Source organism: Barbatula barbatula, assembly GCF_947034865.1.
Source record: "Barbatula barbatula genome assembly, chromosome: 18".
NCBI lineage: Eukaryota > Metazoa > Chordata > Actinopteri > Cypriniformes > Nemacheilidae > Barbatula > Barbatula barbatula.
Window position 1 is genome coordinate 9,861,526 of NC_136781.1, and position 21,685 is coordinate 9,883,210.

Consider the following 21,685-nt stretch of genomic DNA (forward strand, 5'->3'; position numbering starts at 1 on the left):
ATTTTTACATTGAAATGCCACAGGTGTCCAGTATTTGTCTGCTGATATCTAGGTTCCATCAATTATGTCCTCATCCCTCTGCTCTCTGAGGTCAACACGGGTGACAGCAACAGCAAGTGATTGGCAGTTGTGGTGATTGGCACTCGTTATAATCTTGTGACTGCCTTGCAACGAAGTCCAATCCCATTTAACAAAACCCAGCTATTACTGTCAGCCATTAATTTGTTTTGATTGATTTTTAATGCTTGTCTACTGGTCACATTTGAGCTTCTGCATCCCCAGCATGTCTCACTGTCTTCCTTTAACCCACACATCTCCATATTAGATCACATTAATGTCATTATTCCCTGCTCCTGCTGTTAGTGATGATTTGATGAGTGTTTGTATTACATAACGTTTTTTTGGATTTCAGTGGCATTACAGTAAGAGGTATAGAGATATAGAGTTTGGAATACTGTATCCACCCAAGTTCAATAGCATGGTCTGTACATGATCTCCCCAACTCTCTCTATCATTTAAAGCATGGTTGACAATGATTTCACCTCATGAAGAGTTTCTGCCCCTTTACCTAGTCTTTTTTTCCTCCTGCACTTTGATTCCTACATGAGCCAAATGAATGGTTGTGTGGCAAGCAAAGTTTATAATCATTCACAGTATTTTTGTTTTCCCATAAGCAATTTATCATGAGTTGAGCGATTATAATTTGTTCCCAGAAATTTGACATGTCTTTGTGTGGGGGTGCTCGATGTTCTGGAACCTGGCGAGGTATCGACTCCATCAATCAGTATTACGTTGTATCATTCTGAAAGTCATACATCCAGTGGCAGGAAGCGGAATGGAAAGACAATTATACTGGGAGTATGGAAAGAGAGAGAGGACGAAAATATCAAGCACACATGGCTTTACTCACTTGTTTTCTGCATTTATATCAGTTGGTGTCAATGGTTTCTTTATTGTGTAATTTTTATTAAATGCATGAAAGAAGTTGACTTCAGCCAAAAAAATATGAAAACACATGGCAGTGTTTTGATGTATATGCCACACATTAAAAAAAATCACTTTGTTTGATGGTGAATACATTTACAACTGTAGCAAGTGATACAGTCAAAACACCATTATCCTAATGCATGCAACATTGCTATGGACCATAGGAATGTAGAGAAGAAGTAGAAGACTGTATTAATGGGTAAGATGTTGAGGGAAGAGATGTGTTTTAGCCGATTGTTAAAGAAATGCAATCTGTTGATCTTGTGGCATGAGGGAGTTCCATTCTGAGAAAGTTTGGGACAGGGATTTTTTCCCTTTGTGGGACGGCACCACAAGACGTTGTTTGATAGCTGAACCCAGGGATTGGGTGGGTACATAAGTCTGCATTAGTAAGTGAAGATATGGGCTGCCAAACCAGTGGTGGTTTTGTAGGCCAATAGCAGAACATTTAATTGGATGCAAGCAACAATAGGGAGCCAGTGCAACTTAACGAACAGAGGAGTGACGCAGCTCTTTTCGGCTCGTTGCAGACCACTCTTGCCGCTGTATTCTGGATCATCTGAAGAGGTCTGGTTGTCAAAGCTGGAAGATAAGCTAGTAGAGCATTGCAATAGTCCAGTCTGGACATGACAAGAGCCTGGACAAGAACTTGCCTAGCATGCTGTGGCGAGCGGGCCAATGGCCAATCAGCGTCGCCATGGAAACGGCTCAATCAAAAGAAGAGGATAAGGGTGAGCTTGTTCTCCCATTCACTGAATGACTAACGCCTGGCTGTTTTCTTTCCCCTTCCAGAGACGAGGGGATAACGAAAAGCAGATACGCCAACCCACTCACGCACCCTGGAGATCACACACGACCACGTACACACTGAGACAGAAGCAGGTTCCCCACAGCTCACACCGCACCACACCCATCACTTGTTTGTAAATAAATCACCCTCCGGGGCACAAATCGTGAACAACTGTGCCTGTGTTACTTTCTGCCCGCCACACATGCTCAGACAGGAAAGGTCTTATATTCCTAATATTGTAGAGGATTAATCTACAGGACCTGGTGGGGCTGGCAACATGATATGTGAAGTTCAACTGATCATCAATTACCACGCCCAGGTTTCTGGCGGTTCTGGAAGGAGTAGTGGTTGATGAACCTAGTTGGATGGAAAGGTCATGCTGAGTCTTCGGGTCTGCCGGGATCACGAGCAGTTCAGCTGCAGGTGATGGTCCTTCATTCAGTGTGAGATGTTGTTCATGCATGCTGAGATGCGCGCAGAAACAGTCGGATCATTAGGCTGAAATGACAGGTGTCATCCACATAGCAGTGATAAGAAAAGGCCTTTTTCCGACTGACAGAACCTATGGACTTTGTGTATATGGAGAAGAGCAGGGGTCCAAGAACTGAGCCCTGGGGTACCCCGTACTGAGATGCTGGTACTCAGAGACCTCATCTCCCGAGAGGTAAGACTCGAACGACCGTAGTTCCGTTCCAGAAACACCAATAGTCCTGAGGTTCGACAGGAGGATGTGAAGGTTGACAATGTTGAATGTGGCAGAGATATCCAGGAGGATGAGTACAGATGATTTAGAGGCCGCCCTTGCCAGTCTCAAGGCTTCGATGACTGAGGGCTGTGCAGTCTCGGTGGAATGACCACTCTTGAATCCAGACTGGTTGCTGTCCAAGAGGTTGTTCTGTGTGAGAAATGAGGAATGCTGGTAAGCTACCACACGCTCAGGGTTTCAATGAAGGGGAGGAGAGATATTGGTCTGCAGTTTCCTAGCAATACAGGATCAAGAGTGGGTTTCTTTAGTAGCAGGGTTATGTGGGCCTCCTAAAAAGCTGTGGGAAATGTACCAGTGGTGAGAGAAGAGTTGTGGGTCAGAGCGGGGACAACCGTTGGGGAGATGGCTTGAAGGAGATGTTTGGGAATGGGATCCAGTGGGCAGGCTGTAGATGATTAGAACTACCCAGAAACATTAGCTTGAGACAGGAGGGAGAAAGAGGGGTGCCAGCAGGCTTCCGGAGTTTGTTCAGGTTCAGGTGATTGTGGCGAAGTGAACTGACTGCTGATGGTTGTAGTTTTCTCTTCAAAGGAAGATGCTAAATAATTTGCTGTTAAGTCCGATGAAGGTGGGGGGCAGGCAGGTAAAGAAGAGCAGAGAAGGTTTTAAAGAAGGTAAAGGGGGTAATATAAGATTAAAGGAAAAAAAAATATTATATTAAAACTGAAACCGAAGGCGCATCTTTTGAAGTGGTCTATAAGCACACAGTCTATCTCAACATGTTACTGAAATATACAATATAGTCCTCTCTCTTCCTTAAAAACATAAAGGACCAATCAATCACATACTCTAATGACGTTGCACATCAATAATCACATAATATGTAAAGTTGAAGTTAAGCATTGAATGTTGACACCGTTACCTTTGATTTTTCATTTCCATATCAGTATGCTGGGCATTAGAAGTCATTAAAGGTAAAAAATGTGTCTTTCAAACTAAATGCACCGATAATATATTTCTCCAGTACAATAGCCGTGATATCTGCCGCTTCTTAAGATTAAATTAATATTTTTTCAACTTTCTGCATGTTATTAATTCATATAGTGACTAATAATATTGAATATCAAACTGGCAGTGTTTCTTAAAAAATTATACACAGAGCACAAATTCATTGCATTTTCAGGCTATATTAGGTTAATCGGCCCTGATCTTCGACTGTTTTTAAACTATTGGTCATGAAAAAATCCTTTTATCGTTGATACATTTATCAGCCAATATATCAGTGCATCTCTATTTCAAACGCTTTTGTGAATTTATAATGCATGTAGGCATTGTGTAGGCCAGCCTAGTTCTTTCACACTGGAGTCAGTCGACTGTGTATTTATTGACCTTGTTACGCGCATAGGGGCGCTGTCATGTTAAGGCAGAGGAGGTAAGACCTTTTTTGATTGTATGTACCCTTAAGTATTAAACGTTTGTTTCTGAAATAACCAAATGTGCTAATTAGAAAGTTGACCTACTCTCCCAGATGAACTTTTAAGGCATAGCTGGAATGCGTAAAGCAGTAAATTATTCACCTTCTGTCTTTCTGGTACTGTTCATACTGTATATTCACAAATGTACACTCCTGAGCCACGTTGAGTTTAACTACTGTAAATAAGACTGGCCACCTGGGAGCTATTATGTGATAAGTAACATGGGCATGCTGCTTTTTCGCTCGTAATGTTCCTGTAAAACTGAATGCAGTATAACAGACCCTAGGAAAATATGTAATCGGTATCCTGCATGATGCATATGGAAGAAAAATATTGCTGGAATGAACGGTTTGAGGTCTTTGACAGCCTCACTGTAATGCGAATGGTTAATTGTGTGGGCTACAGTAAAAAGGGGTGCACATATCATTATTTACGCAGAGCTAGCAGTTTGTGCAATAATCAAAACATCTTATGTAATGCGTGCAACTCATTTTCTGAGCCTCTAACTCTACCTTTCGCTTTGATGTCTAATAGAGGTCTTTTGGGTTAAATATCATACAGGCTTAATGAGAAAGGCATTCTCACCTTCTCACTTTCAAATGAGTAATTCAGCTTCATGGTAAGAAGCTCACATGGCTGATTGCAGCCCATATGTTTCATCTCGACTCATTTGTATGTGGGCTTTCCTCTTGAACTCAGTTCATAATAATAAATGATCCCGTCTCATTCACACTTTGTAGATGATGGTAGGTTCTCAAACATTCTCTTTAATTTTTTGCTCCGCTGTTGACGGTCTCGCCACATTTCTGTACTCACAATGGTCCCAAAGCCGGTTGATATCTATAATTTTATGATCTCTGAACCATGCATGTTAAATTAAAGACAGGAGAAAAACGCTCTTGTTTCCGCACCCCTTTAATCGCCAAAATGTTATTGTCAGTGAAAATATGCTAATAGGGTCCTGTGTTTGAGGAGAAATTGCAAAAAAAGCTATTTTCCATTATCCAGTGGAAGCAATTGCATAGGGTCTGATAAATGAGGGCACTTAATCCTAATTGTGTAAAAGGCAGGATTTACTTTACCCTTTTTATAATCAAGAATGGAACTTCCCAAAGAGACTTTACAGTGTTATCACAAATGAGAGATGTACTGAGCCATGTCAAATTCCTGATTCAGGTTGTTTGCTGCTAAATAAATATTTTGTCATTTACTGCAGCTTATGAGTAAGAAAGTCAAAGTTTCAATTTATTATCATTACAAACACAATATTGAGACAAAGTGTTTAGCATAATTCTATAATGAAATGTATATAGCCATTTTACTATTTACTGAATCAGATATTTAATATTTGATTCTCAAACATGAGCACTTCAATGACTCACTTTCTATATGACTCTGAGACAGTGACTGGCATGTTATTTCCTGCAGTAGCAGGTACTCTTTATCACACTAAAAGTGTAGTGGATATAAATAACCCGCTGTTGTTCTGAATCAAAGTGTCTGTGAAGCTGGCTGTGTAGCTCTAAGTGTTAGAGATTGCCTCGCAACATCTTAAAGGATGATTTCGCTTTAACATGACATCTGACAAACTAACATCATTTTAAGTCCCTGTTTGAATATTTTTGTCAACTAAAGCAGATACATCACTTACTATTAAAAGGCAGCCCTGTATTTTGTGGCAGTTTGAAATATGTAGGGTTTTGCAATAGGAATTCGTTAAACAGATATTAATAGTAGGCCTAAACGAATAAAGCTTTAAATTATGATTTCTTCTTGGTCTAAAACTAAAATTTAATCTACCTGTATTCTGATGTACAGCACATAATAGTTTGACAAAAAGGGCTATATTCCGAACATATGATTTACATTTTAATAAGGCTTTAAAACATATTTTGAAGATATACAGGTGGTCCCTCTGTTAAGCCAAAATTTTGCCTACTCAAAGAGGTTCCATATAGGATTCTTTATATAAGGTGATTAAACCGTTTCATTTATAGAATTATTACTTGTAATGGGTCTATGGGCTCTTCGTTCCTGTTACGGTTTCTATCCATTACGCAGTGTTATAGCATGAAAAAATACATCTGGAAAGTGCACACGAACACGCTGTTACTGTATGATGAGCATTCTAATGGAGTCCCTCACTCCCCCTTCGCGCGCCCGCGGATCGTAGAGGAAGCGGAGCTCGCGCAGAACGCCACAGACAAGCACGCAGCGCGCGCGAGGATAGTACGCGCTGAGACGCGCACCTGTAATCCACACCGCTCACTCGCCGATGTACCGATAGTGTGAGATCATCCAACACAAGAAAGAAGACATTATAAACTAGCGCACACCCATGCTTGGGATTCGGTCTTCTTGTTCTTCGCGTATGCAAAAGGAAATATGCAGCGAAGCCTCACACTGCTCTGCACCAGTTTTCTGGGATTGTGCTTCGCTTCCAGTTTCCCAAGTAACATCAACATAGGTGAGTGAATGACAGAAGTAAAGAAAGATGGAGCGTTAGGGGGAAAACGACGGAGAAAGACTGGAGATCCAGCTTTTTCCTGAATAATTCTGTCTTTACTAGAAAACAAGTGAAATCGTTTATGGATTGTGGGGTTTTTCTTTTCCCACAGGAGGGCTATTCCCAACCGAATCGCACGAATATGAGGTGTTTCGGTTTGCGCTCTCGCAACACCAGGAAATCCCTAAACTGGTTCCTCAAGTGGATATGGTCAAAATGGGGAATAGCTTCTCCATGACATATGCTTGTAAGTACAATCCGTTTAACAGTGAAGAAAATGTGTGTTGTAGATATAAAGGCATTGCTCTTGATAACTGTTGCTTTCATATGAGGAAAACGAGTAAAAAAGTCGAGATGTGAAAGTTTCTCCCTGTTGCGCATACCTCGGCTGGAAAATCTACTTGATCTATTTATAACTCTCGTTTTATATTAAACGACTAATGGGCTTACATTAAATTAGTTAGTGACATTTTTCACCGAAGGTGGGAGAATCTTCGTTAGTCTGACCATATAAACCAGCATCTCCCTCAGATCTAAAGCTCGACCCGTTACGCCAGGAATATTCTTGAATGTCGCTGATGTGAGGGAAATAACCTCATTATCAACTTTATCTCGTCGTACGTAGTTTTTATTTCAGTGTAATTCGTTTGACAATAATGTTTACAGTTGCTCTCAGTTTTCTGTCAGAATGAGTGCGCGCTATTCACGAAACGGTTCCGTGCCACTATGATCACATGGTGATTGTTATCAATTAATATCGCAATTGTCGGCGAGATGTGCGTATGTTCGACTGTGGTGCACAGCTTTTGAGGTTTCTTTTTTTAAAGACATGCGAGACATTTGTGTTTTATTCTGAAAAAGCGCAGGTTGGAAGAGCAAGCGTCATGTGGCAGCATGTTTAGAATGAAAACAGACTCAAACCCTGAGTGGAACATATTATTCTTTATAATAATGTACAGCTCTTATAAGATTATCACTCGGAAAGGTTCTTTATTTTTAGAATGAGAAGCCTCTCGTATTTTCAGTTTATTTAAAGTCCTTTACTTACGTATTTTAAATGTAAGCATTAAGGAATGTTTCGGTTTTTTAATACAGTCTGACACCAACCCTGGAGCATAAACTACAGACTCTTTCAGTTCTGTGGCATGTTTACAATTTGTGGGTGTTTTTTAGAGAGAACATCAAAGACATGCACATTAAATCCTTACATTACTTCGCATATTGCTGTAAATTTGTAGCTATTCATAGACACCCTAGCTCAAATATTCCAGGATTGTTTGTCAGGACCATCCGTGCCTCACGCTGTACTCTCTCTCCTGCCCTGAGGCAGATCAGTCTAACAAAAGAATGGCCTTATTAATGGATAATATGATGCAGATCCAAACATTAATTTTGAGGTCTCCCAATAGTATTATTAAACCACACCCACTGATTCTGTTAGGGCTGTGGGACTTTAGAGAGAAGAGACAGCCCGCTATTAGCTTCTCTCTTGAACCTTTAACATGCTCATTATGCCATGATGGCAATTTTCTACTCGCTTATATATTTTTGTCATATTCAAATGCGGCAGGAGAGTGTCCTGTATAATCGAAAGTCCATTGTATTGCTCTGCCCTCCTGATTTGTTGTGTGGTGAATGGGCGGCCCTTGCGCAGTGAGCTGTGAGAGGATTGCTGTGAGGGCCCTGACTCTGTCTAATGCTGAATGGCCTCTTGTGCCAGAAACTGAATGTGCATCCGGAGACGCCTGAGGAAACTTACCCTCAGCTGTACCCCCTCTGTGTGGGCTCAATCCTTAAAGCAAATCATCCACATCTGCACCTGCTAGGGTATACCAGTGGGGGAAGTGCGCTCGTATTCTGGGGAAAAGGTTAAATAAATAAGAATTGGTGTCACCTAAGAAAGCTTTAAAAAAAATTGGAACACAAAGGCATATTGCATGTGCTGCTGTTGTTGACAATTATATGAAACATGCTGAAATTTACTAAGAATAAATTGCACCTGCTGGTATAGCTTAGATGAATTTTGACATGTATTTTGACAACGTTTTGACATTGTTTTTGATTTACAAAAAAATGCGAGTCTGATAACTCCTCAAATACGTCAAAACCTTTACTGTAGTAAATTTGCATGCAACAATTCTATCTTTGAAGCCAGTTTTGCTAGGTTGCTGTTGCAACACTGAGATTTAGGGACTGTACAACATCTCTCCGCCACTGGAATCCAGCAGATTTAGCTATTTATAATGCAGAATGTGTATTCGTCTTGCACGTCTGCATATGTGTCTGATTATGACACTCTTTTTCATCGTTTGATGAATAACTGCTGACATGCTAAAAGAAAGGCACACAAACAAATCTTCTTAAGATATTTTAGTTTATTCCCCATTTTCTGAAGACAGACATTCCGGAAGGTTTATCAATGCAAATATAAAAAATACATGAATAATGTGCATTCTGTAGGATTCTAGGGGTTTTATGGTAATCTATAGGAAGCACGGTATTTATTTTTCTAAAATCAATTTAAATTGTATTGAAATCTATTAAAGAAATCATATAACTAACATATATTTCACATTATTTTAAGAAAAAGAAAGCATCACTCCAACTTCTAAAAGTGAACAGCCATGTTTTACTGTTGCATTTAACAAATCTGACATTTTGTAAACAATCACAAATAAATAAAACAAATTTCGCAATGAAGATTGTTCATTGACTTGCATTGACACGCTATCATGCGCATGCACGCATATCCCAACTAAGATCCGCGTGCCAGTGCCAGATAGATACTATACTATCTTGACGGATTGATAAATGTTAAGCTCCTGTATGTGATCCAAACGGCAAAAATCTCCAAAAGAGGACAGACATGGGTGCAGCTCATAACTTATACAATTTCTTCCTATAGAATCATGCAACTGATAAATAGATGTCTAACCCGTCATTTGGAGGTTGCGTGCAAAACTGACTATTAAAAAATCAGATTGAATGGGCATGACACCGCCGTGGCACAGCCCTTAAAACTGCACATGTAAACCTGGCTAAGATGGACTCTGGGAGGCTAGTAAGTGAAAAAGCAGTATCCTGTATGTTTGGTAATCGTTAACAATTCATTACAATGAATGATTCATAAAGTAATAAATAACACCAAAATATCTTGCGTTTTCATTCTCTCTCTCTTATCAGGAAATGACACATTTTCACTTTCAATTTCAAAAGAATGCCAGTATGAAGGGCCTGTGTGTAAACCTGCAATTTATTCAGTGACCCCCAACCGTCTCGCTGACATTTGAAGTCCTTGCAGCTAATGGTGGATTCATTTATTTGATCCCTGAGCAGAATTAGAGCTGATCAATAGCTGAACCCCAAGCAAAGGCTCCTCGGTCAATATGAAATGCTCACCAATTCCTTCGTGGAAAAACTCAAGAGCCTGCTTTAAGATCTAAAGGAGAGTGTGTTCTCAGACCCCCTAGCAAGACACCTTCCAGGCCAGGAGTGATATATCAGTACACATACAAACATTTACAACAAAAAAAACATTTCTGTATTTACAGTGATTTACACAAAGTTTCAATATATGGTATTGTAAATGAAACATCTGGGTTTTTTTATTGCTGTGGTACTGCTGAAGAGTCGCGCGTATCGCATGTTCTCCTTTATTAGGTGTTTTACAATATGTAGTTTGCACCTTCGCATCTGATTTTGCTTTCGGGAGAAAAGCTGTAAACATGCATTAGAGAGTCTCTTGGAAAACGGCAGCCGTTTCTGTCATAAGCCTGAGATGTCTTTCAGTGCTTCGCACCGAGAAGGAAATAATAACCCTCTGCACCATGTCTTCCTGCACATCTCACAGTCACAGTGAAATGCGTACAGCCAGCATGCCGGTAATGTTCCCTCTTTTGGATTGTGTGTGAGGGGAGTTGGCTTTGTGGCGTTTTATTATTGTGTAACAGGAGACTGAGGGGGAAGGGATAACCCTCGGCTTTCACGGCTTTACACTTCGCCCAGAGCGAATTGCTTCGTACGACCACACTGTAATCATAACAAGATGATGATCAGAATGGGGTTTGCTTAAAGCTGAACAATTTCCAGGAGGTCCTGTCTATAATTATGTTACAGATGTTATATGTTAAAATGTTATATGTCATATTGAAGATATGTACGTTAGTTGCCTAGCAACCATAAACAACCTAGAATTACATCATGTCAACACCTGGCACATTATAATCAACAAAGATGTTCACGCCACAGTCTAATTGATGACCTTGTCCATAAAAAACACAGACCAGGTCTGTAACATCCCATGTTAACTCTAAATCGCTGCACACATAACATCAGTCTGATAGTTGGATATGGTGGCTTGTTAAAGGTGGGTTTGGATCTCTGGTGTATCGTAGCTGGTGGTGTTGTTACGGGTTAAGAGGAAGGATCCAGTAAGGGCTGTACTTCTGCTGAATGGAGGATAAGAGAGAAGCTGTCATGTTCAGTTTGAGAGAGACTTGCACTCATCTTGCACAGTACTTTACGTTAATGAGAGACAAAGACGGCGTCTCGTCTGCTCTCGTCTGTTCGATCTCAAAAACATGACAACTGTGTTACAATCGGTTGTCGTGAAACTAGAACAAAGAATCTAAAGGTGGTAACACGCTTAGGGAATTTATTTATTTTTGCAGTGGAAATGACAAGTACAAGGATCAGTATCAGTGAATGACAATACCAGTACCATTGTAAACTGTGGAAAGTCCAATTATGGTTCATTAGGCGTATGCCCAATATAGACTGAGCTTCCTGTCTTAATGAGGACACATGCGGCTGTCATCGCCGACATCACCATAGAGGGTTTGAGGAGGTTTTTTATTCAAATCCCTATACGTTGCATCTAGAGACGTACTGTAATCATGAACTACAATAAAGGGATAGTTCACCCCAAATTCTGTCATCATTTACTCATTTCAAACGTGTACGACCTTCTTTCTTCTGCAGAACATAAAAGAAGATATTTTGAAAACTGTTGGTAACCTATAACGGTAGTACCCATTCACTTACATTGGTTTTATGTCCATGCATTAGAAGTGAAAGGGTACAGCGTTGTTCGGTTACGAACATTGTTCAAATAATCTTGTGTTTTCTGCAGAAGAATGAAAGTCATGTTTGAAATGACAAGATGGTGAATGAATGTGACAGAATTTGAATTTTTGGATGAACTACTTTTAAGGAAATACAGTCTACTGTAGTAGTGTATGAAAGATACAGTTCTAAGGTGTGGAAAATACTAGGAAGATATTTTTTACATTCTGTACATTTGACTGTTGGCTGAGTATTAATTTGGTCCCAGGCTAGTGCAAAATGATTTTTTTACCTTGCAGTGTGAATTGTATGAGAGTTGAACATTGTATGTTGAGAAAAACACAAAAAGACAACATATTCAACATATTCATTGAAAATATACAAATGTTACGTGAAATCTGACTCTTAAGTATCTTTAAATGTCAATTTCCATCTCTAATCATCTATGTGTGTGTGTGTGAAAGAGAGGGGGAGGGTTTCACATTCTAGGTAGACAACAGGGTGCACATGCTGTTTCCTCAGATGGCTTGTGAATGGAGTGGACAGGGTCTGAGGTTCTCAATTACCAGCTTAATTAGGCATTAAGTCGCCATTGTTTTAATATTGAAACAAAGAATTAGAAAGAATGAAAGAGGCCGGCTGCTTCCTGGTACAGCTGACATCTGCTTTTATTTTCCTTAGCAATATAACTTCAGCAAAAGATGTGGGTTACTGATGTCTGTCTGAGGACAAGGCTTTGTCCTTTCTCTGTCTACTGTAGCTGAGGACACACGCCGAGCTCAGCGGCCACAACCTCACGGCACTATTAGCACTGTTTTGAAGTGTGACCTCCTAGTTCAGTCCCTATACGCTACAAACTGAGCATCACATTTTGTGGGTCACATGCCCTTTTAGTTGGCCTACCTAAGGATCTGACTCTTTTATCTGTGAAACACAAAAGAAGATATTTTCAGAATTGTCTCAGTGGTCTTGTGTCACAATAGAAGTCAATGGTGTTCAACGTTATTTGGTTACCAGCATTCTTTAACATATCTTCTTCTGTGTTCTGCAGAAGGTGGAAAGTCACACAGGTTTGAAATAACATGATAAAACAATTTTTAGGTGAACTATCTCTTTAATTACACACGTGAAGGGGTTTAAGTTTGCCTGTGTGTGTTGATGCGCGTGGTTGGATATATGCAGGTGTGAGCACACAGTTGTGCCAGCCAGCATGTGTGCTTACATGGGCCATTGAGATGGTTTTTATTCTTCTATATTTATCCATTCTGCTCTCTTACGCTCAGGTTGCGAGAATGATTCATTCAGAAGGATTGAACCCTCATTTGGACATAGCAGCACTCCGTGCACCTGGGGGGCTCTGCCTACCCAACACTGGATCTCTTCTGCTGCAGTGAGAGATATTTAGGGCCTTCAGTATCAAGAACCCATAGCTCTGTATATCATTAACATTAAAGGCAATCAGACACAGCAAGCGACATGGCTCGAGGTGCCGTCACACCATATTAAACACAGCTAAATCTAAACGGTTATGTACTGGACAAAGTTTGATTCATAGACCAGCAAGGCGATGGCTGTTACAGACAGCTTAGAAATTCAGCAGTTCAAAATGTGTACGTGCAGCTTTTAAATAATGCTTTACGGCCACAGCGGTAACTCTTAATGTCAGCCACCGGGCAGGACAATTTAGTTGTTTCCATAAAGTGACACAAACATCGCACAGGAGCTTAAACTGTCCATATGTTATGAGCTTTTACTGTGGCAAACATGATGGGCAAAATGAGATGCGGTTCTCTGGCTATTTGTTGTGTTTGGGTAATAGAAAAATGATTTTTTTTCAGAGGTAGCCCCTGGCCTTCACTAAATTGGTTTGTTCTTCTGGTGTAGGAATGATAACAGTCATTTCTGCCCTGAGAGGCTTGTCAGCAGACAGGCTTAGAACATGACTACTGTTATACACAATGAAAAGATATTTCAGGGTTAACACATGCCAAGTAGAGTAGAAAGTATTATTAGGTAAAGACAAATACACATCTGTTTTGAATTATGTAAATATTTCCAACTACATTCATTTTAAAATGAAAAGCAGCATATGATAAATGACTGTACAGTAGCAAACCGTTGTTTATGACTATGCAGCTCACATTTATTTTCTGTTTACATGTCATCCAATGAAAGAATCACAATTAATAATTTTATTTAAAAAATACATTGCGGAAAACATTTGTGTCCTTAGTATTAACTTCGCCCTGGGCTATATTTAAAAAATAACAGTGCTGTAGTAATTAATTGCTTAATTGTAATTTTATTCTTAAAAAAAAAATTTGCCTTTAGTAGGGAAGTGAAAAACTAAAATCGATTAGTTGGTGGGTTGCTTTAACCATTAGTGGACTAATTATTATTCTCTATCCCTAACTGTAAGCCTCATAATTAGACTGGATTCGGGTTCATCTGACCTCAATTAGGTTGTTTACTGAAGATGCATTCTTGCGTTCTTAAATAGCTACATGGATTGCAGTGAAATAGAGCAGCATGCACGTGCCTCGAGATGTCTGCTTGAATATGCATGTCTGTGGCAGTGGTGCTTTAAAGGGCATTTATTTAACTCTTTCTGCCCCTGCGTGTTTTAAGTGGATACTCCATCCAACAAGGAAAATTCTGTCATCATTTAATCACCCTCAAGTTGTTCCAAACCTGTACAAATGTCTATGTTCTGTTGAAAACAAAGAAAGATATTTGGAAGAACGTTAGCAACTGACATTTCTGGGACATCATCAATGTATTTCTAAACTAAATCTGTAAAATTCTTCTCAAAGCATGTACACCTGTCCAAAAGAAGTAAAGTATAAGGCTGATTTGTCTTTAAACTGAAATGAGTCTGATGAGCACATGATCATAAATATAAAACAGCAGGCGCTCATTACATTCAACTGCAAGAATTTAACAAAAAACTAGAATTGTTTCCGGAATATTCAAGAATTTAAAGAAAACTATCAAAAAACATTAACACCACTTAAACACTCAATGACATAAGGTTATACATGAAAGGGTCTTGCTACTCTATCAGTAACAATATTCCTCGCTTACATCGTGTTCGTAAGCACATGTTTATAATGAACTTTTAGACTGCAGCGCACTTCACAGCTCTCATTCATCGGTGAATCATGTAGATGCCTTTGATTGGCCAGTATATCCATATGCTGAACTGTGATTGGTTGTAATGCTCACCACTGTCGCAAATCAAAATGTAATGCTCTAATCGTCATTTGTTCGTTTTTTAGATCGAGACTGTTGTAGTTAGTTTAAATATCTCGAATACCTTTTATCTTGCATTTGGATGGCATTTTGTTCACCTTGGTGTAATTTTTCCATAGCCTTATTCATTTCTGAGTCTGACCCTGATGTAAACACAATGCATGCTAGGAACCGTTCTCTCTTATCTAAATATTATTCTGCTAATGGAGTCTAACGTTCACTTACACATTGAAAAGGTTTTTTTTCATTTATCTGTCAAGTGTTCACAGAAGAGGTGGGTTTTAAGTCGTTTTTTGAAGGTTGTGAGAGATGTGGTTGACCGGACCGTGATAGGAAGAATGTTCCACCAGGAAGGAGTTGTGAAGGCGAATGAGTGGGAAAGCGATTTAATGCTCTTATGAGAAAGCATTACAAGGCGCCGCTTGTTTGCTGAGTGTAGTAGGGTGTGAAAGTATGCCGGTGCAGATTCAGTGATAGTCCTGTAGGCAAACATCAGTGACTTGAATCTGATCCAGGCTTCAACCGGTAGCCAGTGGAGAGAGATGAAAAGGGGTTTCACATGAGCCCTTTTGGGCTGTTGGAAGATGAGGCGTACTGCTGCGTTTGGAACCAGCTGAAGTTGTTTGATAGCCTTTGCAGGAAGACCAGCAGGGAGAGCATTGCAGTATTCCAACCTTGAGATCACCAGGGCCTGGACAAGGAGTTGTAACGCATGCTCAGTGAGGTAGGGTCTAACCTTTCGATTGTTGAATAACGCATATCGACAGGATTTCTTTGTCTTTGCAATGTGATCATTGAAGGACAGCTGTTCATCAAATATAACTCTGAGGTTCCTGGCTGATTCAGAGGGAGTGATTGTGGAATTGCCAAATTGGATGGTGAGATCGTGTTGCACCGTGGGGTGTTCCGGAAACACGAGTGGTTCTGTTTTTGCCAGGTTCAGCTGGAGCTGATGCTCTTTCATCCAAGCTGAGATGTCATCTAGGCAGGCTGTTATGGCTGCTACAGTGGTATTGTCTGGGTGAAATGAGATGTAGATCTGGGTGTTGTCAGCATAACAGTGATACGAGAAGCTGTGTATGATGGGTCCCAAGGATGACATGTAAATGGAAAAAGCAGCGGTCCAAGCACCAATCCCTGAGGGACCCCAGTGATCATGTGGTGAGCAGTGGACAGCGAGCCCCTCCATGACACCTTGAATGATCTGCCGGAGGTAATATTGGAAACAGCGGAGAGGGGAGCCTGAGATTCCTAAGGATGATAGGGTTGCTAGCAGCCACGCTACTGAGCAATGTAGTTACACTACATCACTACATGTAGCGACGCTACTGCCCAACACTGCTAATAATAATGATTTATGACAAAAAAAATCATTTGGAGACACAAGGTTTCAGAAGGACATTGATAAATGACAGAAAATCTCGCCAATGGTGGGGAAAGGTAAAGACGCAACTATTTAAAGTTTTATTGTACAAACTGTCTAACAGCCTGTCAGCACACATTAAAGCAACACTACTAAAATATCAGCAATAAATAAAGACAAAAAAAATCTGGATGAACAAACTAGTCAACCTTACTAATCAACTAGTTTGACTGTTTTTTTTCCTTGTTAGAGCAATTGAATACATGTAAGCTGTCAGATAGCGTTACAAGACATGAATAAACTCTGAGAAGCTATTAACATACACATGTTGAAAGCTCTCATCCTGCCTACTGTACTGTGTTTATATGTGTAAAGGTCGAATTTCTTGGAAATAACACATTATGTATAGCTGACCTGGAACTGTCCTCTTAAGGCACAGATATAGCAGGGTACAGAAGTGATCTCCCCTAAAGCATCTACGGACATACGCTCCAGTGTATAGTTGATGTGTGACTCCCATCAATGAGTATGGGCAAATGTATGTGTTTCAGACAAAGAAAGAGAGGGAGGGAAAGAGCGACAGTGTGCGTGTGTGTTTTGTATTCTATGGTAACTCTGAGGCATGGAGATTGTGTGTTCTTGAAGTGTGCCTTAGGATATGATGTGTGTGTTTGAACAGAGGTCTACATGCCAAAGGAGAGAGCAGAGCACCTCATTAAAACAGAGGCTGTAGATGGTAGAGGTGGAGCCGTGCTTTTTTTTAAAGCTATCATCTATTTAGATATTCTCCATATGCAGACATGCTATTAGCACCAGCACAAGCAAGAGCACATGGCTATAGATAATCCTCAAGTTGCCTGCTCATGATTTTTGAAGGGGGAAGAGAGAGAGAGAGAGGAAGTGAAACAGATTGAGAAGGAAATGGCTATTTAGTCGGCACAATCCTCCTGAGGGAGTCTACCTGAGACTATTCTCAGACTGCAGTTTAAAGCGGGGTTACTCCGTAGCACTGCCTGCCGAGAAATCTCTCAGACACGCCGTCATTTAAATAGACTGGCCTCACACATATTAGGGGGAACTGATGTAATTCAGGCCGATGACAAACACAGACACTGGAAAGGTAGACCAGGAGACCAGCTTCAAAGCAGTTCCTTCACTGTAATACTACAAGTCAATCCGATAAATTCCTATTGGATCACGTTGCAATGTAATTTCAAGCCCAAATTAAATGACAATAGGGATTGTATGATATGTGTGGCATCTCAAGAAAGTGCATAAGACGTAATTCCCAGTAATAGTACGCACAAGCCAAATTGATAGATTCAGTTTAGTTAAAATGCAACAGTAAGCCAAAAGTCAAAAGTCCTTTTTTTTGTAATATCTCTTCCACAGCTATAAATTACATCTGATTTAGCTTTTCACACACCGCCAAGGCACAAACGGAACATTCAGCGCAACAAGTTCATCAGTCATCCCCACATTAATAACCCGTTTTAGTAATGCCCGTTGAGATCGGTTTGTTAGATTGTGCCAGGAAGGACAGATGCTGGCAGGGTCTTTGGAGCACAGGTTGGCCAGAGGTTGCCGGATCGCTTTAACCGCTCCACTCAGACTAACACAAACCACTGCAGGCGACCGATGTGTTTCTGTCATTAGAGGGCCGGATGACACGAGCATGTGCTCCCTGTCAGGAGGAACTCCTCAGAACAGGGAAGCAGATGTGAGGGAGAGAGAGAGTCACACAGTCCGATCTGCTGCCACATCATTACACCCATGGAAAGGTAGACCAGGAGACCAGCTTCAAAGCAGTTCCTTCACTGTAATACTACAATTCAATCCGATAAATTCCTCTTGGATCAAATTGAAATGTAATTTCAAGCCCAAATTAAATGACAATTTAATTGTCATTTAATTTGCCATTTTACTGTTTTGACTCTGATTAGCTTTGCTGGGATTAGTCAAGGTGAAGTGTTTCTGAGATGGAACTTGAAATGTACTCATGCTGTCACATTAAGATGTTTATTTAATTAGATTTTTATTTAAACATTGAATATGATTGTATAAATATTCAAACTGATAATCTCAACACACAAAATGCTGCATGTTAATCAGTTTCATATGCAACCGAATTTTAGACCAATGAGATGTGTCTGTGGGTGGGGCTACATGGCAGCACAACACAGTGAAAATAGCATCCAACAAAAAGCCACCACTCATTGCTCATGGCTCGTTAGAAAAACAATTGGATTAGCATAAAAAGGATAATTTTAATCGTTTTTTGCGGCATTAATCACTTAACATCTGGCAACAACAGTGTTATTTTTTTCCATTGAGTTCAGCAATAAAGCTACTGTATGTTTAGTTCCTGAGCTAATCTGAAGATAAATGTATACCTCTAAGGCATGAAGGCATATGCCAAACCATAAAAAAAAAGTTAAAAGTTAAGTCTATTAATGTCTGTTGCCAAAAATTGAGCTTTAAATTCAATAATCTGTCGTAACGGAACAAACACACTTTATTAACATGGTACAAATTGCCAAAAAAGTAAACAATGTGAAACCATTTAAGACAAGCGCATATGGTACTTGGAGGAGCCTGATTCAATGCGCCATTTGTCTTCTATAAAGGCTAACACAGAGGGAGGCTGTCCCTCACATTGCATTTTCTTTCTCTCTGCCTCTCTCTCTTTCTCTTTGGCTCCACGACACTCAGCCCAGACAGAATTAATGTGCAAGTCATCAGTCACACAGGATGCAGAGCTGTGTGATAAGAACATCCCAAATATTACCTCAAAGCTTACCACAGCGCCTGTTTGAAGTGTGATATTCATTATTGCTTAGCGTGTGATTATTGCACACCAAGCGTGTGAATATTTTTCATGTAAAGTGTAGAAAGAACACTTTAAATTAGCGTGTCAGCATGGAATATTACACAATGTTCTGGTTATAATGAGATGGAAACTGGCGTTGTGTTTACTTTTTACATTTGACACTTAGTAATAGTTCACCCAAAAAATGAAAATTCTGTCATTGTTTACTCACCCTCATGTCATTCCAAACCTGTTTGACTTTCTCGCTCCTGCAGACAACAAAAGAAGATATTTTTAAGAATGTTGCTAACCGAACAACTGCGCTAACCATTGACTTCAACTGGTTTTGTGTCTGTACAATAGAAGTAAATGGGTAGCGCTGTAGTTCAGTTACCAAATTTCTTAAAAATATCTTCTTTTGTGTTCTGTATCTTCTTTTGTGTTCTTTATCAAGTAATCTGTAGTGGCTGAACATTGAAATGAGTCACAGACCATGGACAGGCCAGCGGTCGCAAACACACTCGCTCAAGGTGCTGGCACTCTGCTACTTGTTGGCTATTGCGTGGTGGGGCAGGCAGTTTGGGTGATGGCCATGCCTATCGCTTCTGCTCCCCCTGCGCCCCTCGGGCTGCCCCCGCTGGGATTTGGGCCTCAGGCAGCGAACAGACTGCAACTTCAATCTGTTTAGTTGCAGCATTGAAACGTAAGTCCCTGAGCTCAAGTGAAAAATAACCCGGCCAGGGCAAAGATAGCAACAACAGAGCGTGATGCAGCGTTTCAATGAATAAACAGGGAAACCTGCTTTTGAATGGTGGTTCAAAACAGATGGAGGAAATTTTACCACCAACAGGGAGGGAGAACGGAGAGTGGAAAAGATATTCAACGTTCAAGGCAGCCGAGATAGAGAAGTGCCCTGCTGTTTGGTAAATGTCAGTGAGACACTTTGTATGAGACTCTTTTGTGTATTGACTATCTGTCCCTTCACATTCTGTTCGGGACCATTTTCAGTCCATTTAAAGTTATTAAAATAATTACTAATAGCTTGGCAACAAGTGTGAAAATCAGTGAGGTGCTAAACATGGGTGTTGTGTAATTGATTAAATGTGTTTTTTTCTTATGCATGCAGAAAAGGCCCTTTCAGATTAATTAAGTTTTTCATGTTAGTTTGGATTTTTTTTAAAACATGAGTATAGTATTTGGTTTGCCAAACTGACAGGAATTCGTAACTATTTTACAAAGTGGCTGATTTGTATGAATTTGTACGATGTAAATCCTCCAAAACTAAACAATCATTAGAATAGGCCGTCCAAATAAGGCTGCACAAATTTATACGAATTATCCACCTCATAAAATGGTTACAAATTCCTGGGGGATTGTGTTGGTTTAGCAAAATATTCACATAGTATGACTATATATATTCACATAAACTATGACATTAAAACAAAAAACATCTAATGCCCCTGAGTCTCCAAGTGTGAACTTAAAATGTATTGTGAAAACATTAGCTCTCCGATTTAACGCCCACATACATGCAAACCCATGTGATGTGTCTATATTTCTATGTCTATATTTTAAATAATCACATTCTGTTGTCTTATCCAGTCTGTTCGCAGTTCGCTAAAGGAGTCTATGCCATCATTGGCATATATGACAGGAAGACGGTGAACATGCTGATGTCGTTCTGCGGCGCACTGCACGTCTGCTTTGTGACGCCCAGCTTCCCCATGGAAAACTCCAACCAGTTCGTCATCCAGCTCAGACCCGAACTGCAAGACGCCCTGGTGGGTGTTATTGAACACTACAAGTGGACCAAGTTCGTCTACATGTACAGCTCAGACTCTGGTGAGACCTGCTTTTCATGATCTATAGCTGAGAGCTATTATAATTCCATTTTGATAATGGCTGCTTGGTTTTGAAGTCTCAATGTTTACCCAAACGTTGCTGGTGTGCGGATTGAGTCAGCTTTTGTTTTCTTCTCGCTTTGTTTGTGCACTTGTTGGTGTGCAGTGACAGATATAGATGTGACTCATGAGAGAGCTGCCTGGTTGTGTGTTCAACAACTTTGCATTACATAACAAGAAAGCAGTTGGACTGGTAGAGGCTCGTGCAGCATCTTTACTACTTTGTTACATTTAATTTTCTGTCCTAATTAAACCATATTTATCCGTATAATCTCCTTAATAATTTGATTATTATACATCATTTTTTTGCATAAATACTGTGCAACATGCATCAAGTCTATGTAAACACCCAAAATTGGCGCATTAATGTGTCCTATATGAGCCAACCTTATGATGAAACTTTTTTTCTTAAAGGATAGTTTTTCATATGTGGGTCAGGCACCGGTCATACTTGCCTTCTTACTCCATTGATCTCCATTCATGCGAATGCGACAGACTGGAAATACAAGGCCTTCCGAAGATATTTTGCGTTTCGCTGCATAGCAAAGTTCAAGTTTGTTGAACTCTGACCTCTGAATATGCGTCACGTGAATGCGTGAGACCAATAGAAGATCAAAAATCTCTAAAGAGTCTCTAAAGCATTTTTTGTCACATCCATAACAAATGAATTTCGCTCTCTTTTAAAACAGAAAACATGTGTATTGACTGATATTTTTCTGATGTCTGGACTCTATCATCAGGGGTTTAGTAAAATATAAATAGAGGACTATTGATATGAAATAGATTAATATTTTGGTAACATGTTCTCTGAGAATTTTTATTTCAAGTTTTA

The 21,685-nt window shown here is 40.0% G+C and overlaps 1 protein-coding gene across 5 annotated transcripts in view; it reads left to right on the top strand.

Annotated features, from left to right (window-relative positions):
* Positions 1-6,129: 6,129 nt before the first annotated feature.
* The window catches only part of gria1a (glutamate receptor, ionotropic, AMPA 1a), a 62,908-nt gene continuing 47,352 nt past the window's right edge, over positions 6,130-21,685 (top strand). For all 5 annotated transcript variants that reach the window (XR_013787963.1, XM_079480547.1, XM_079480548.1 and 2 more), the window contains exons 1-3: positions 6,130-6,425; positions 6,577-6,711; positions 20,555-20,794. Coding sequence is in view for 4 of the 5 variants with exons in the window: in XM_079480547.1 (XP_079336673.1) it covers positions 6,344-6,425; positions 6,577-6,711; positions 20,555-20,794 (457 nt within the window). In the remaining variant the exon portion in view is untranslated. The remainder of the gene's footprint in view (positions 6,426-6,576; positions 6,712-20,554; positions 20,795-21,685) is intronic.